This window comes from Scyliorhinus torazame, chromosome 1 (assembly GCF_047496885.1).
Source record: "Scyliorhinus torazame isolate Kashiwa2021f chromosome 1, sScyTor2.1, whole genome shotgun sequence".
NCBI classification, from domain to species: Eukaryota; Metazoa; Chordata; class Chondrichthyes; order Carcharhiniformes; family Scyliorhinidae; genus Scyliorhinus; species Scyliorhinus torazame.
Genome location: NC_092707.1, coordinates 186,267,393 through 186,282,630, shown reverse-complemented (window position 1 = coordinate 186,282,630; position 15,238 = coordinate 186,267,393). Strand labels below are relative to the sequence as shown.

Genomic DNA, 15,238 nt, shown 5'->3' with positions numbered 1-15,238 from the left:
AGTCAAGGTTATTCTGCAATTTATTTCATTGCCTTTGACAATTGTATACCCAGACAACAATCTTCTAATCCAAACAGAAAAATAGGATTCTTCATTTTACCTCTGACAGAATGTTGTATTAAGGTCAAGTGTAGCACATGCTAAATAGCATTATTAAATATCCCCAGTATTATTTAGACATTGCATGTTCAGCATCACATGCAATGTTGTCCCTTCCAGAAAGCATTAAATTACCCAATAATTTGAATTATACATGAAAGTGGAACTAGAGTGCTCAAAAAATGGGTATTAGCAACTAATTTGAATTAAGTGACATTGAAATAAGAGGGACAAAATTGTGTCTTTATTCACTTCTTGTCTTCTGGCAGAATGCAAAATTAATGATTGGCTGTGGTGTATATATTATGCAGGGGCAGATGAATCTGTGCTACATTTCTACAGCAAATATTTATTTTGTTCGCTCCCTTCTACCTTGAATTTTCTCCTCGTATTGTCAGTTGAGATGACTGATTAGTGAACTTCTCCCAAGCCTCTGCAAATAGCTAGAACTTGCATTTATATAGCGTCTTCCGTGATCTCAGGATGTCTCAATGTGCTTCATAATTCATTGAGTATTTTTGAAGGGTAGTCACCATTGTAATGTAAGGAATTACAGTAGATAATTTGTATGAGCAATGTCCCACAAAGAGCAGTGGAATAAATGACCAGACGTTTTAATGCTGTGGGTTCAGATGAAAGTTGCCATGGCACTGTAAAACCTACCAGCCTCCTCTTTAGATTTTGTGAAAAGGTCTTCAGTGCCCGAGAGCGCAGACAGAGCCTCAGTTTAATGTGAGGCTTGAAAGACTGAGCCTCTCACAGTGCCACACTGAAGTATAAGATCGGATTATGCACTTGAGTCTCTGAGTGGGGAGTGAATCCATAACCTTCTGACTTGGATACAAGAGTCCTCCCACTAAGTCAAGGCTAACACGCGTTGATTTTAATCTTCAGCTGACAGAAATCAGATCTGCAAATAATTAATTTTCTAAATCTTTGTGCACCCACTGGACTCTAATGAATGGATTGTTTGTCTTCTTGGCCCTAGCTGTTAGTATTCAGAATAAATTTCTTGCGTATTCATCTTGCAGAATTTGGTTAGAGACACTCCAGTATCTAACGACAACCTCAGAAATATCCTGATAGACTTCCATTTAGAGATATCTAGTTTGCAAAGATCATTTGAATTCTATCCCAATCATGGTCATTACAGACTATTTTTGAGGAATAAATATAATGATTGTGAGTTTCATCTGGAGAGTCATCCTCAATTCACATGTGTAGGTCAATGAACTGATGAATGGCACAATCTCTTATACAATTTAAGAAAAAGATTTAATATTACAGGTGGTTCCAATCGAACTTCAGCTAAATGCTAAAGCCTATTGAACACATTTGGGCAGGCATCAAATGTGTTTTTCTCAATGGTGTAACAAAAGGGAATCACTGCGGGTGGGATATTCCCCATCCTCATTGTGTGTTTTTTGGCGGAAGAGTTGGCTTGCCATTGGCTGCCGGTGAGACCAGAAGATCCCATCGTTGTCCACAGCCTTTTGAGTGGCTCGCCCGTCCTGCCACCAGGTAACCTACCATAGTGGAGTGGGGGTGAGGGGCCTTCAGCAGGACCAGATGATCCCATCAGTGGGAAGGGCTGGAAATCCCACCCTGTGTTTTTGTACCTAGGTTTAGCTTTGTTTCTATCTACATGTTCTTCTCGCCTGAAAAGAAAACACTTTTCTCCTTTCTCAAGTAGTTCTTGTTTTGTTAACGAGAAAGAGTCTTCACCCTCAAGCGAAGAATTTCAGATAAGTCTTGCTGATGTGGACAAAACTACAAAGCAAAATTAATCCCACAGCTGGGTTTTCAATATTAATATGTCTCGAAACGATTATAATCATAGGAAAGAAATGTCTCATTTCCTACATGGTAATGGTGATTCATTAATGTTAACACAATAAACTTAAAATATCAGGTGTCCATAATTCAAGGAGAAAATAATGACCATTTTATTTAGCTAAATTAAAGCAATGTGTGTATTGTTTTCTAACATATCTTAATCGGTTTGGTAGTTTGCAATATATGGGGCTGGATTCTCCGCCCCGCCCCGCCAGATTTCTGATTCAGCATGCTGGCGAGATGCTCCATTTTGCCGGCTGGTCAATGGGGTTTCCCATTGTGGGGCAGCTCCACGCTGTCGGGAAACCCCTGGGCTGCCGGCAAAATGGAGCATTCCGGCGGCGGAGAATCCAGCCCATAAACTCTGGAGTATGATGTTTCTATTTTTTAAATAAATTTAGAATACCCAATTATTTTTTTCCAGTTAAGGGGCAATTTAGTGTGGCCAATCCACCTAGCCAGACCATCTTTTGGGTTGTGGGGGCGAAACCCACGCAAACACGGGGAGAATGTGCAAACTCCACACGGACAGTGACCCAGAGCCGGGATCAAACCTGGGACCTCGGCGCCGTGAGGCCGCAGTGCTAACCCACTGTGCCACCGTGCTGCCCTGAGTATGATGTTTCTGACTTGGATATTCAAAGTTTAAATTTCGCATTGACTTTCCCTGTAAGGGCCTTTCCTGTTGGATCCTTTATTTTCTTTCTTTAATTTTTGGCATTACCATTTTGATGCATGGAAACTTAATGGACAGAGACCTTTAAGGCAAGCAGGGAAAATGAGGAATTCAAAATTTAAAAAGAAAACACTCTGCTGGCTTTGGACAGCAAAACTCAGACTCTATGGCACCCAAGAGATGTGGTGGGATTCAATTCGATTGATTGGCTGGTGGCCAATGAATTGATCAAGAGGCCGTATTCTGCCCAATAACAGATGGTGATTAGATTTTGCCTGAGGGTTCTGATTTCCTTAAAACTAAGGAAAGCAGAGTTTGAATCCTGGACGCTTAAAGGAAAGAGCCTGCTTTCTCTCCCCTGTGTTCTCTCCAGAAAAGCTGCTGTATTTCTGAAACTGCAGAGATCTGAATGAGTCGTCAAACTGAAAGCAACGTTTGAAGAGAAGAAAGGTGATGGAGACAACCATATGAAATAAAGACTTACTCATCTTTTTACTTTTGGAGAAAGGGGAAGAGAAGTGATTCAGTTCCTCAGGGCCAGCAGTCCGGGGTGAATGAGTAGCCAGCAAGCTTCACAGTCGGGCATATCAAAGAATGATGAGGACTCTGATATGAAAGAGGGGGACCCTTCACAGGGTGCCACAGACGCGCAAGCCCAAGACAACCTGGATAAGCTGACTCCAGCTGCTGTCGGCTGGAAGGTGGGCGAGGTGGTTCAGTACATCCTGATTATGGAACAGAGGAAGATCCCAGTAAAACAAAAGATGTAACTAGCATATACTGAAGGGCTACAGATTGAGATACACAGGACCTTTCACCTGGGGCGATGATACATCCAAAATGGGACTCCTGATAATCATCCTCTCCATTATCTTCATGAAGGGCAACATGGTGAAGTACTCCTTGCTGTGGCACACCCTTAACCAAGTTGCAAGTCAATCCCAGCCAGAAGCATGAAAACTTTGAAGACGTGATCTGCAAAGGAAACTCCCAAGCTGAGTGTTCTGGAATTAGTCACTGAGATGCACAATGATAAGGACCCGAATACGTGAGCCACGCAGTACAAGGAAGCCCAACATGAGGCAGGCGCCTCACCCAGGAGTTAACTCAATGCAGGAGGCTAGGGGGGTTTGATTCCTGCACATTTCCCCAAACTGCTCCCCTCCCCCAACTCATCCCAGATCCATTGCCCCCTGGCCCAACCTGACTCAACAGCGAGGTGGGTTTGGATTCCTGCACATTTCCCCAACCTGCTCCCCTCCCCAAACTGACCCCAGATCTGTTGCCCCCTGGGCGACCAGTCAATGTCCAAATCTCGAGATGTCAATTGTTCCCGATTAATCCCGCTGCAGACACCAATCTCGTGCTTGGGCTTGTTGAACCGAGCGCTGAGCATTCAGCCGTTGGGAACCCCCCGGGTTGCTGGCATAACGGAGCATTAAAGCCATGCCTGTCTTAACTAAAACCATGGAGACTGACTCAGTTGGAGACTGAAATACAGTGCATGCTGGATATATTGTGGAAATAAGCAAAGACGCTGTGGTCCACCGAACACCAAGTAAAGTTTGGGAGATTGAAGGCCATATTAGCGAGTGAACCAGTGCTGGCCACCCTGGACTTATCCCGACCATCAAAATGGCCACAGATGCCACTGACCTGGGGGTAGGGGCAGTGCTATTAGCCCTTCAACACTTTAAAGTAAATGTCCAACATGACAATAAACAAAGTTTAGTTTTTATGGACCATAATCCACTTGCATTTATAGAGAGGGATTAATTCAGTGAGAGTTTATTATTACAACTGTTTAATGTTAAAATTGTAGATATTCCCAGAAAGGATAATAAGATTGCGTATGCATTGTCATGGGTTTAAGGGCTGACTAGTTACCATGTAGAGACTGGGAAAAAAGCTTATATAATGGGGATGGATGGATGGATATCTATTTGTGATTTATCTCTTGCATACCTCACAATGAAACGTCCATGTCCTGACAATACACTCCTTTTAGTAAGGGAGATATGTAAGGGTCCTTCCCATTGATTCCCTTATTCCACCTTTCTTTATTTTTTGCTGTTATCATTTTGATTCATGGATGCTTAATGGACATGTATCTTTAAGTCAAGCAAGGGAAATGAGGAATTAAAAAGTTACAAAATAGAACATTCTGCTAGCTTTGGATGGTAAAACTCAGAATTTGTGGCATCCGTGAGATGGGGTGGGACTCGATTCGATTGATTGGCTCGTGGCCAGTGAATTGGCCAAAAGGCTGTATTCTGTCTTGTAATAGTTGGTGATTGGATCCTGCACAAGTGGGATGACTTCCGGAGACCCAAGGAAAGCAAAATTTGAATCCTGGATTCCAAAAATAAATGATCTGCTCTCCCTCATGTTTTCTGCAGAAAAACTGTTGTGTTTATGAAACTGCAGAGACCTGAATGAATCTAGAACGAAAACCTCGAACTGAAAGCGAAGTTTGAAGAGAAGAAAGGTGCCAGAAACAACCATCTGAAACAAAGACTCATGTTTTTACTTTCAACCTTACTATTTTCACCCCTCTAAGTTTGATTGTGTGTGTAGAGGTTGGGGTTAAAGTGGGAGATTATAGTTCTTGTTATTAATTTTTAAAAAGTAATTGTGTTTAAATATGCAAACTTGGTGACTGTAATTATTGGGCAGCCAAGTGCCAAAGACTTCAGGTATTTTTCTCAGAATTATTTGTTAATTCAATTGTTTTGTGACTCCGGGTCAAGGGGGACTGGAATTGATCGCGCCCTAGCCCAGGGTGTCGTAACATCCCTCGCATATCGGCATCTTTGGTTTGAGGCAAGAATCAAAATGATGAGACAAAAAGATTTCTCTCTCTATATTGGCAGTCTTGTAGGTTAAAACCATCTCAGTTCAGCTGTCAGCAATGGATATAAGCCTCCAGCATAAAACTCAAAAGTTCACTTTAATATACAGGAGCTGGAAATTCTGTTGTTGTGGATGAGTTATAATATTTCAGCTTACCAAATGTACCTGACCTGGGAGCGCTTGACACTCAATGCCTAAGATAAAAATGTACAGCAGTCCATATACACTTCTCTCTTATAAAATAAATCCATTTGGAGGTTTCATTTGAAGTAATGGGGATTAATTTCCACTGAGTCATCTGTGTGACAAGATTGTTTTTTCCCCATTTGAAGTAATGGGGATTAATTTCCACTGAGTCATCTGTGTGACAAGATTGTTTTTTCCCCATCTGAATGATTGCATCGATGATCTTCCTGGAGGTCTGTCCAATCTTAACCATTCTCTGACACGAGAATGAGATCGACATTCATGTCAAATCGGCGATACGGACCAGGTTGGTGGGCAGGGATAGGTTTTGGTAACAGAGGCGACCTAACTGGTTCCTGTGGATTGAAGCAGTTCCCTAATTTCTCTTCAAATTCCATGCTGGGATATCATCTTGAATTTATCTTCAAATAGAATGCGCTTGACGTATGACGTTGATTGTAGTTGCTTTATTTATGTGAATGTTAGCTGAATCAAGGTCGCGCATTTCTGCATGTTGGCCGAATTAATATTATATCTGGCCCTTTTTCAAGGAGTGCAATATTACAATTGCTGCTTTGTTTGCTCAGGTTCAATATTTTGAAATTTGTACAGTGGAAATACATGCAGTTATCTGTCTGTTCCTCATGAAGGGAAACCAGCAAAGCTGGCAGGTGTCCAATTTCCCTGTTCCATCGTCCTTTGATCAAGAGCTACTGGCAGAGTTCAGAGAAGATAGAATAACTTGTTTTAATTTTCTTTCATTCCCCAGAATGAATTTTCCCTTTTCTCTGGAAGTGATACTTGAAGCCTGTGATTAGGCTAAGAGCGATTAGTTTTATTCACACCACAGGAGTTGATTCAGCTCATGTCAGCTACCTAAAGGGATAATCACAGATGGTCTCATTCTTTCCAGGATGAAACGCCTGCTACATGTTGTAGAATTCACAGGTTAAAGGGAACATTATGTTGAAATGGAGAAATTAAAATCATTTGTCAATGCGAGGAGAATGGAAATGTTGCTTGATAGCTGTCCTTTTCAGCACCACTGATGAAGAAGCCCCAAGTGCACAAATAGACTGCGCCTGAGCCTTCCAGCGTACAGAGCTGATGAACTACATAGGAAAGGAATAGAACCTTCAATGAACATCAAAACCTACATGCCTTGTGTGGTGTGATGGAAGAATTTAAACATGACAACCATTTGTGCTCAGCATTCAGGATATAATTTTGTTATTTTGCAATTAAATGGCAGAAGAACAATATTAGAACAAAAAACACATTGGAGTCCATTTGGCCAATCCTAGGAAGTAGTGATTCTGCAATGACATCTGGAACGATTACACACGGGGAGTGCACGACAGGTGATAGTGCACAGTTTGTGATTTTCATGCCAATTGTAGGTGGGAATTCACAGGCTGCATGTCAATGAGTTCTCTTGAGGTGCTCCTGTCAGAGCCTTACAGAATCAGCCTATTTTTATTTCTCTGATGCATATGCTTATTTCACCATGCAACTTAAAATTTCCCAGTTCCATCTTGAATTGGTGAGCATAATCACTTTGGGCAGCCTGTTCTGCACAGTTCCTATCCCCCTGCGTGAAGTAGATGAATCTAAATTGTTCATTTTCCCTCTTTTGAATTTGCAGATGCTGTGGTTACTCGAAAATACTTGGGGGTTCAGTAATACATACCTCTTAGAACTGATAAACTCTGATTAAGTCTCTGTCAGTCTGCCTCTACTCCAGGGTAAACCAGCCGAGCTTTTTAAATCTCTGCATGTGGGTCACGGGTCTAAATCTTGGTATCAGTTTAATTGTCCTCCTGTGCTCAGTCTCCAAAGCCAGATTGTCTCATTTTAGTTCCTTCTCTCAGATTTCCTCGCAAGAAATGGTTGTGTGTTGTCATTATACTAATTTCCTCGCTGAACCAGAAAACAATCTCCCATCTAATTCCTTGAAATGAGTTTCGATTTTGAGGATTATTTGTCTTAAAACAAAGCAGCACGCGTGGTAATTGCTATGAGGGCAAAGATTTAATGAGTTGTGTAGAATCTTTTATTGTTGAAGTTGACAGCACTGCCAATCCTTTGGAAAATGTATCAAATCTAGTTTAAAAGTTGCCACCAGCTTTAGTCACACACGTACTATGTATTTATTGTCCTTGAATTAAAGTGAATTGAGATAAAATTTACCATAAATTGACTTTAATGATATTTTTAATGATATCAGGACTTGCGTCCATTCACAGTATCAAATGATTCTTATTACTGAATCGAGCACAGTTCCACTGTTCTGAACTGTTTGAACCTTTTTGTTACAGCTCGAGTATGTGGTGCACATTTGAATGGTCCCACTGGTGTTATTTCATCCCCTAATTTCCCGGTCCAGTATGATAGTGATGCACACTGTGTATGGGTGATTACTGCCTCTGATCCTGAGAAGGTAAGCTACTTTCATTTTACCCTCACAAACCTAGGTTTTTGCATCCTTTTGCCCTACGCCGTTGCCTGGAGAAGCCATTTTGTGCTCGATGACTGGCTGACTCACAGGCTGTTTTCTGACAGAAATAATTATGTGTTCCGAACACCTGATGACAGTTTAAAAAGTCGAAAGAATCAGGCACTGCACACACTGGGGGATAAACAATTTCACTTCAATTTTATTCTTGGGGTGGGGTTCCAGCCTTACCCACCAACGGGATCTTCTAGTCCTGCTCAAGTCGACCTCTGGTGGCGGGAGGGGTGAACCATGCAAAATGACGGAGTCTTTGGCAGGACTGGATGGTCCCTCCTGCAGCCAACGGTGATCCGCCGTGGAGAATCCTGCAATGGGGGAGGATTTGGAAATTTTGAAGTATAAAGGAATACAAAAATGATGGCCTTCTCTAAAGTCCCTCCTTCCAAAATCCATTACTGTTCAGAAGAAAGACTTGCAGTTTTAAAGCAACTTTGATGACCTCAGAGATATTTTAAAGTGTTTTACAGCTTTTAGCTTGTGAAGTGTAGTTGTTGTTGGCTGTCGGAAATTCAGCTTCCAATTATTATACAACACAGTTCCACAAAGAGCAACATATTAATGACCAGCTGAACATGTTGTTTGAAAGATAAATATTGGCCAGAAATCTTCTACTTTCACCGAAGAAGGCAGATGGGACCTCTTCTGTTTTATTCAGAAAATGTCACAATATTCCATCAGTATTTGACTGAAGTGTTGGTATGGTATGGGTATGCACTGATGGAAAGTATGCATTCCTCTATAAAAATAATTGTTTGGTAGTATAGAACATGAGTACTGCAGAAAAAGAGATTTTGTTGAAGCTTTTCATGATGCACCCATCAGGATAATCACAAGAACTCCAATGTCAGGGATAAGAGAAGAAAGTGCTAATTGATTGGCAAGTGGACGCTAATTGGTAGAGGTGTTGCCATGGAGAATGTGCCAGTTATCGATGACTGGCATGTTAACTGCCAAGCATGTTTTTTTAACCAGGCAATTTGAATCATTTTGGTCAAGGTATTGCCCACAGGAATGGACCAGTGAATGGCTGTAACTTACATTGTTTAGCTGAAACAGACGCAGCTTTGTACATGTTATTTCTCTTTGCAAAGAACAGAGCAATGTGTATTAATATCTGTAACTGCTAGTGTGTGCAAATGTGTCACACTGCAAGCCCGACTGACGATCTTAAATTGGTTGTCATCGTAATTTTTAGCATATTGAGGCTAACATGATAAATGTTGTCCATTCGCAGAATCACACCTAATGTTGGCTAGTTTTTAAGAAATTCATTTTTGCGGGAGGTGGGCTTCGCTGATTATGGCAACATTTATTGCCCATCCCTAGTGGCCCTTCAGTAGGTGGTGCCTTCTTGAACCGCTGCAGTCCCTGAAGTGCACTGGCATGAGGGGGGGGAGCCGATCCACAGGCGAAGGCTGGTGCTTTGGCGGGGGCTGGGGGCACTGGTCTGTAGATTGAGGAGCTTGGCCAAAGGGGGGCACTATTTGGAACGCTGGGTTTGCGCGCTTCCGGCGCCATGTTGCACGGCGCTGCCGTACACATGCACAGCACGGATCTGGCAATTCTCAGGCCATATCCGCAATGAGAGCCGGGGGCTCTACACTGCATTCCTGCTAGCCCCCTACCAGACAGAGGATCGTTAGAAGTTTTGCGCTGTTTCTTGGGGAGTAAAACGCCACTGTTCCCACGCTGTCGTCAGCACTTAGTCTCTGAGATACCCTCAATTTACGAATCAGGAGAGGAATTTGATAATACAAAGGCTTTAATTATCAGAGAACCAGACAGCTGCCGAGAAGTGTGCTCACTGCACGCTGCCTACTTAACGTAACCTTATATACAGCTTCCTGGCGGCGGAGTCCCCGAGGGTTCCAAACCCGATCTTAAACGGGCCTATGCATAAAGGTACATGTGTATACAGATATCATTCATCACATTCACCCCTTGTTTAAAAAAACGCATTGTCCTTCCAAACTGTCGCATTCTCCCTCTCCACCTGCCCGTTTCCCCGTGGGTTATAGCTGGTCATTCTGCTCGAGGCGATGCCCTTGTTGAGCAGATATCAACGCAGCTCATCGCTCATGAACGATGTACCCCGGTCGCTGTGGATATAAGCTGGGAAACCAAACAGCATGTAGATGGTGTGCAGTGCCTTGATTACGGAGGCCGAGGTCATATCAGGGTAGGGGACAGCGAAGGGGAAGCGGGAGAACTTGTAGAATTACAAGTTCAGTCTTTTGGGTGGTCTGATTGCCTGTGTCGACCTTCTCAGCTCCGGCGGTGGTCCGGCGGATACGGTCATCCTCGGTGGTGGTATATCCGGGAGCACGGTTGTCTGAGCCTTTGCTCCCGTTGGAGCGGGGGGGGTATCCGGGGTGACTAGGGTGATTGGTGCCGGCGCCGGCTGGGAGGCGCTATGGGGGGGGGGGGGGGTGGCTGTCGGAGTCGACAGCCGGTGCGGGGAGGGGAGCATCGGTGGAAGGCGGGCGTCGGTGGGCAAGCTAGCGGGTGCCACGTCTCGCAGGGAAACGGTGTCCTGCCTGCTGTCGGTGTGCTCGACGTAGGCGTATTGAGGGTTTCCGTGTAGTAGTTGGACCCTATCGACCAGTGGATCTGTCTTATGGCTCCTCATGTGCCTCCGGAGTAGAACTGGTCCCGGAGTCGTCAGCCAACGTGGAAGCGAGACCCCAGAGGTGGACTTCCTGGGGAAGGCAAACAAACGGTTGTGAGGGGTCTCGTTCGTGGCCGTACAGAGGAGTGACCTAATGGTGTGTAGGGCATCGGGTAGGACCTCCTGCCAGCGGGCGATGGGGAGACTTCTTGACCGTAGGGCTAGAAGAACAGCCTTCCAAACTGTCGCATTCTCCCTCTCCACCTGCCCGTTTCCCCGCGGGTTATAGCTGGTCATTCTGCTCAAGGCGATGCCCTTGTGGAGCAGATATCGATGCAGCTCATCGCTCATGAACGATGTACCCCGGTCGCTGTGGATATAAGCGGGGAAACCAAACAGCGTGTAGATGGTGTGCAGTGCCTTGATTACGGAGGCCGAGGTCATATCAGGGCAGGGGACAGCGAAGGGGAAGCGGGAGAATTCATTGATGACAGTGAGGAAATAACTTGCGGTTGGTTGACAGGAGGGGCCCTTTGAAGTCCAAGCTTAGTCGCTCAAAGGTCCCAGAGGTCTTACCAGGCAAGCCTTGTCTGGTCGATAGAAGTGTGGTTTGCACTCCGCACAGATCTGGCAAGCCTTGGTCATGGCCTTGACCTCCTCGGTGGAGTAAGGTAGGTTGCGGGATTTGATGAAATGGGCAAGCCGGGTGACCCCCGGGTGGCAGAGGTCATTGTGGATGGCCCGCAGACGGTCTTTCTGCGCATTGGCGCACGTGCTGCGGGACAGGGCATCTGGGGACTCGTTGAGCTTTCCCGGACAATATGTAATATCGTGCGTGTAGGTGGAGAGTTCGATCCTCCACCTCAGAATTTTATCATTCTTTATTTTGCCACATTGCGCATTATCGAACATAAAGGCGACCAACCATTGGTCAGTGACGAGGGCGAACCTCCTACCGGCTAGGTAGTGCCTCCAGTGCCGCATGGCCTCCACTATGGCTTGTGCCTCCCTCTCGACTGCAGAGTGTCGAATTTCCGAGGCGGTGAGGGTTCGGGAGAAGAACGCTACAGGTCTGCCCGCCTGGTTGAGGGTAGCAGCCAGGGCGAAGTCTGATGCCTCGCTTTCTACCTGGAAGGGAATGTTTTTGTCAACCGCGTGCATGGCGGCCTTGATGATATTGGCCTTGATATGACTGAAGGCCGACTGAGCCTCAGCCATCAGGGGAAAAACCGTGGTCTTAATGAATGGACAGGCTTTGTCCGCATATCTGGGGACCCACTGGGCATAATAGGAAAAGAGCTCCAGGCACTGTTTGAGTGCCTTAAGGCTACGGGGGAGTGGAAGTTCCTTAAGGGGGCTCATGCGGTCGGGGTCTGGGCATAGGACCCTGTTTTCCACAACGTAGCCGAGGATGGCTAGCCGGGTTGTGTGGAACACGCATTTCTCTTTATTGTATGTCAGATTGAGGGCCCGGGCGGTCTGGAGGAACTTCCTCAGGTTTTCGTCATGGTCCTGCTGGTCATGGCCGCAGATGGTGACGTTGTCCAAGTACGGGTATGTAGCTCGTAAGCTGTACTGGTCCACCATTTGATCCATTGCCCTTTGGAAAACGGAGACTCCGTTTGTGACACCGAAAGGGACCCTGAGGAAGTGGAAGAGCCGACCGGCTGCTTTGAAGGCCGTGTAGGGGCAGTCCTCTGGGCGGATAGGGAGTTGTTGATAGGCTGATTTTAGGTCGACCGTGGAGAATACTCGATACTGGGCGATTTGGTTCACCATTTCTGCTATGCGGGGGAGTGGGTACGCATCGAGTTGTGTAAAGCGGTTTATGGTCTGACTATAGTCCACCACCATACGTTGTTTTTCTCCGGAGCGGACTACCAGTACTTGTGCCCTCCAAGGGCTGTTGCTAGCCTCTATGACCTTTTCTTTTAGTAGCCGCTGAACCTCTGACTAGATGAAAGTCATGTCTTGGGCACTGTACCGCCGACTCCTGGTGGTGACGGGCTTACAGTCAGGGGTGAGGTTCACGAAGAGGGAGGGTGGTGCAACTTTGAGTGTCGCCAGGCTACATACCGTGAGCGGGGGCAGGAGTCCGCCGAACTTCAGTGTCAGGCTTCGGTGGCTGCACTGAAAGTCCAGACCGAGTAGCAGGGGGGCGCACAGGTGAGGGAGGACATAAAGTTTAAAACGGGCGTATTCGGCGCCTTGGATAGCGAGGTTCGCGACACAATACCCAGATGCGAGGGCGATAGTTTGGGAGGCGGGATAGGTGCGCAGGAAGCAGCACCTTGCCGTGTCTGGATGGATAAAACTCTCCGTGCTCCCGGATTCAAAAAGGCAGGGGGTGTCGCGGCTGTTGATTTGCACCTGCATCATTGAGTTTCGCAGGTGCTTCGGCCGAGATTGATCGAGCTCCTAGTTGCGGGCAATCAGAGCCCTCGGTTGAATCGGACTCGCAAAATGCCCGCCACCGTCAGTCGCACGTTTTGAGTTTTGAAGATGGCTGCCGCCAAGATGGCCGCCCCCATGACTCGCACGATGCCAATGACGCGTCGGAAGTAGGCGTGTCCGGCCGCCGCGTGGCCCAGTTTCGGGGCTTGCGGTCCCGGGAGTTCGATTTCTGGGCCCGATGAGACTTTTGTTTCTGGCCTTTGGGCCCAGCCAGGCAGACCTTCGCGAAGTGCACCTTCTTTCCGCATTCGCCGCAGATAGCGGAGCGGGCTGGGCAACGCTGGCGTGAGTGCTGGCCTTGCCCACAGAAATAGCATTGGGTCCCCCGGTGTGAGTGGGTCACCGCGCGGCGCAGGCCTGAAGTGGGGCCGAGTCTGGAGGGGATTGAGAGGGGTTCGCAAGGTCCGCGGAGTACGTGCGTAGATTATGGAGGGCCGTTTCCAGGGAAGAGGCGAGCGTTACCGTGCCTTGGAGGTCCTTCGCTCCGTCTTCTAGGAGCCGCTGCCGGATGTACGTGGATCGGACACCGGACACTAAAGCATCACGAATATGTAAGTTCATGTGGACTTCTGCCGAGACCTCTTTATGGTCGCAGTTCCCGCCGCTGTTTCCAGGCCTGGCATTACTACACCCCCCACGTGTGATCCAGGGGTGGCGCGATCTTCTCCACCACAAGCCACGTGTGGCCCGTGGGTGCCGCCATCTTTGATGCCACCCGCCATGTGCGCCCTCTGGGCGCCGCCATCTTCGGCGCCATTTTGGACCGCGCCTCAGGACATCTGCTCGTCTGGCCGTTCGCTGCCTGCTGATACCTCCGCCGCCGCTGATCAGCCCTGGACCTCCCAAGATCTTCCGCAGCTCGCCTCCATCACCCTGGATCAGTCTCGGCCCCGCAACCTTGCGACCGCTATGACGATGGTGAAGATCAACGTGCACGAGATGACCTGCCTCTTTGACTCCGGGAGCACAGAGAGTTTCACCCACCCTGCTATGGTAAGGCGCTGCTCCCTCCCGGTACTCCCCGTCACCCAGAAAATCTCCCTGGCCTCCGGATCCCATTCCGTTGAAATCCGGGGGTACTTTGTCGCGACCCTCCCCGTTCAGGGCGTAGAGTTCAGCAACTTCAGGCTCTACGTCCTCCCCCACCTCTGCACTGCCCTGTTACTGGGCCTTGATTTTCAATGCCACCTCCAAAGCCTTATTTTGAAATTCGGCGGACCCTTGCCCCCCCCTCACCGTCGACAGCCTCACGACCCTTAAGGTCGAGCCACCTTCACTGTTTGCGAACCTCACCCCGACTGCAACCCCGTCGCCTCTCGGAGCAGACGGTACAGTGCCCCGGACAGGACCTTCATCAGGTCGGAGGTCCAACGGCTTCTGCGGGAGGGGATCATTGAGGCCAGCAACAGCCCCTGGAGAGCTCAAGTGGTGGTAGTGAAGACTGGGGAGAAGCACAGGATGGTCATTGACTATAGCCAGACCATCAACCGGTACACGCAACTTGACGCGTACCCCCTCCCACGCATATCTGACATGGTCAATCAATTGCACAGTATCGAGTCTTCTCCACAGTTGACTTGAAGTCCGCCTACCACCAGATCCCCATCCGCCCAGAGGACCGCCAATAAACTGCGTTTGAAGCAGATGGCCACCTCTATCGCTTCCTTAGAGTTCCCTTCGGCGTCACCAATTGGGTCTCGGTCTTCCAGCGAGAGATGGACCAAATGGTTGACCAGTACGGGCTGCGGGCCACCTTCCCATACCTAGATAACGTCACCACCTGCGGCCACGATCAGCAGGACCACGACGCAAACATCCAAAAATTCCTCCATACCGCCAAACTCCTTAATCTCACATACAAAAGGAGAAATGCGTGTTCCGCACCAACCACTTAGCCATCCTTGGCGATGTCGTGGAAAATGGAGTCCTAGGGCCTGACCCCAACCGCATGCGCCCCCTCCTGGAACTCCTTCTCCCCCACTGCCCCAAGACCCTGAAACGATGCCTGGGG

General features: G+C 47.4%; 1 protein-coding gene and 1 pseudogene across 1 annotated transcript in view; both read left to right on the top strand.

The window, feature by feature from the left end:
- The window catches only part of csmd2 (CUB and Sushi multiple domains 2), a 995,459-nt gene that overhangs the window by 135,457 nt on the left and 844,764 nt on the right, over nucleotides 1-15,238 (top strand). The window contains exon 6 of the mRNA XM_072502405.1: nucleotides 7,969-8,090. Coding sequence (XP_072358506.1) covers nucleotides 7,969-8,090 — 122 coding nt within the window. The remainder of the gene's footprint in view (nucleotides 1-7,968; nucleotides 8,091-15,238) is intronic.
- Nucleotides 254-3,717, top strand: LOC140429122 (non-structural maintenance of chromosomes element 3 homolog; annotated as a pseudogene).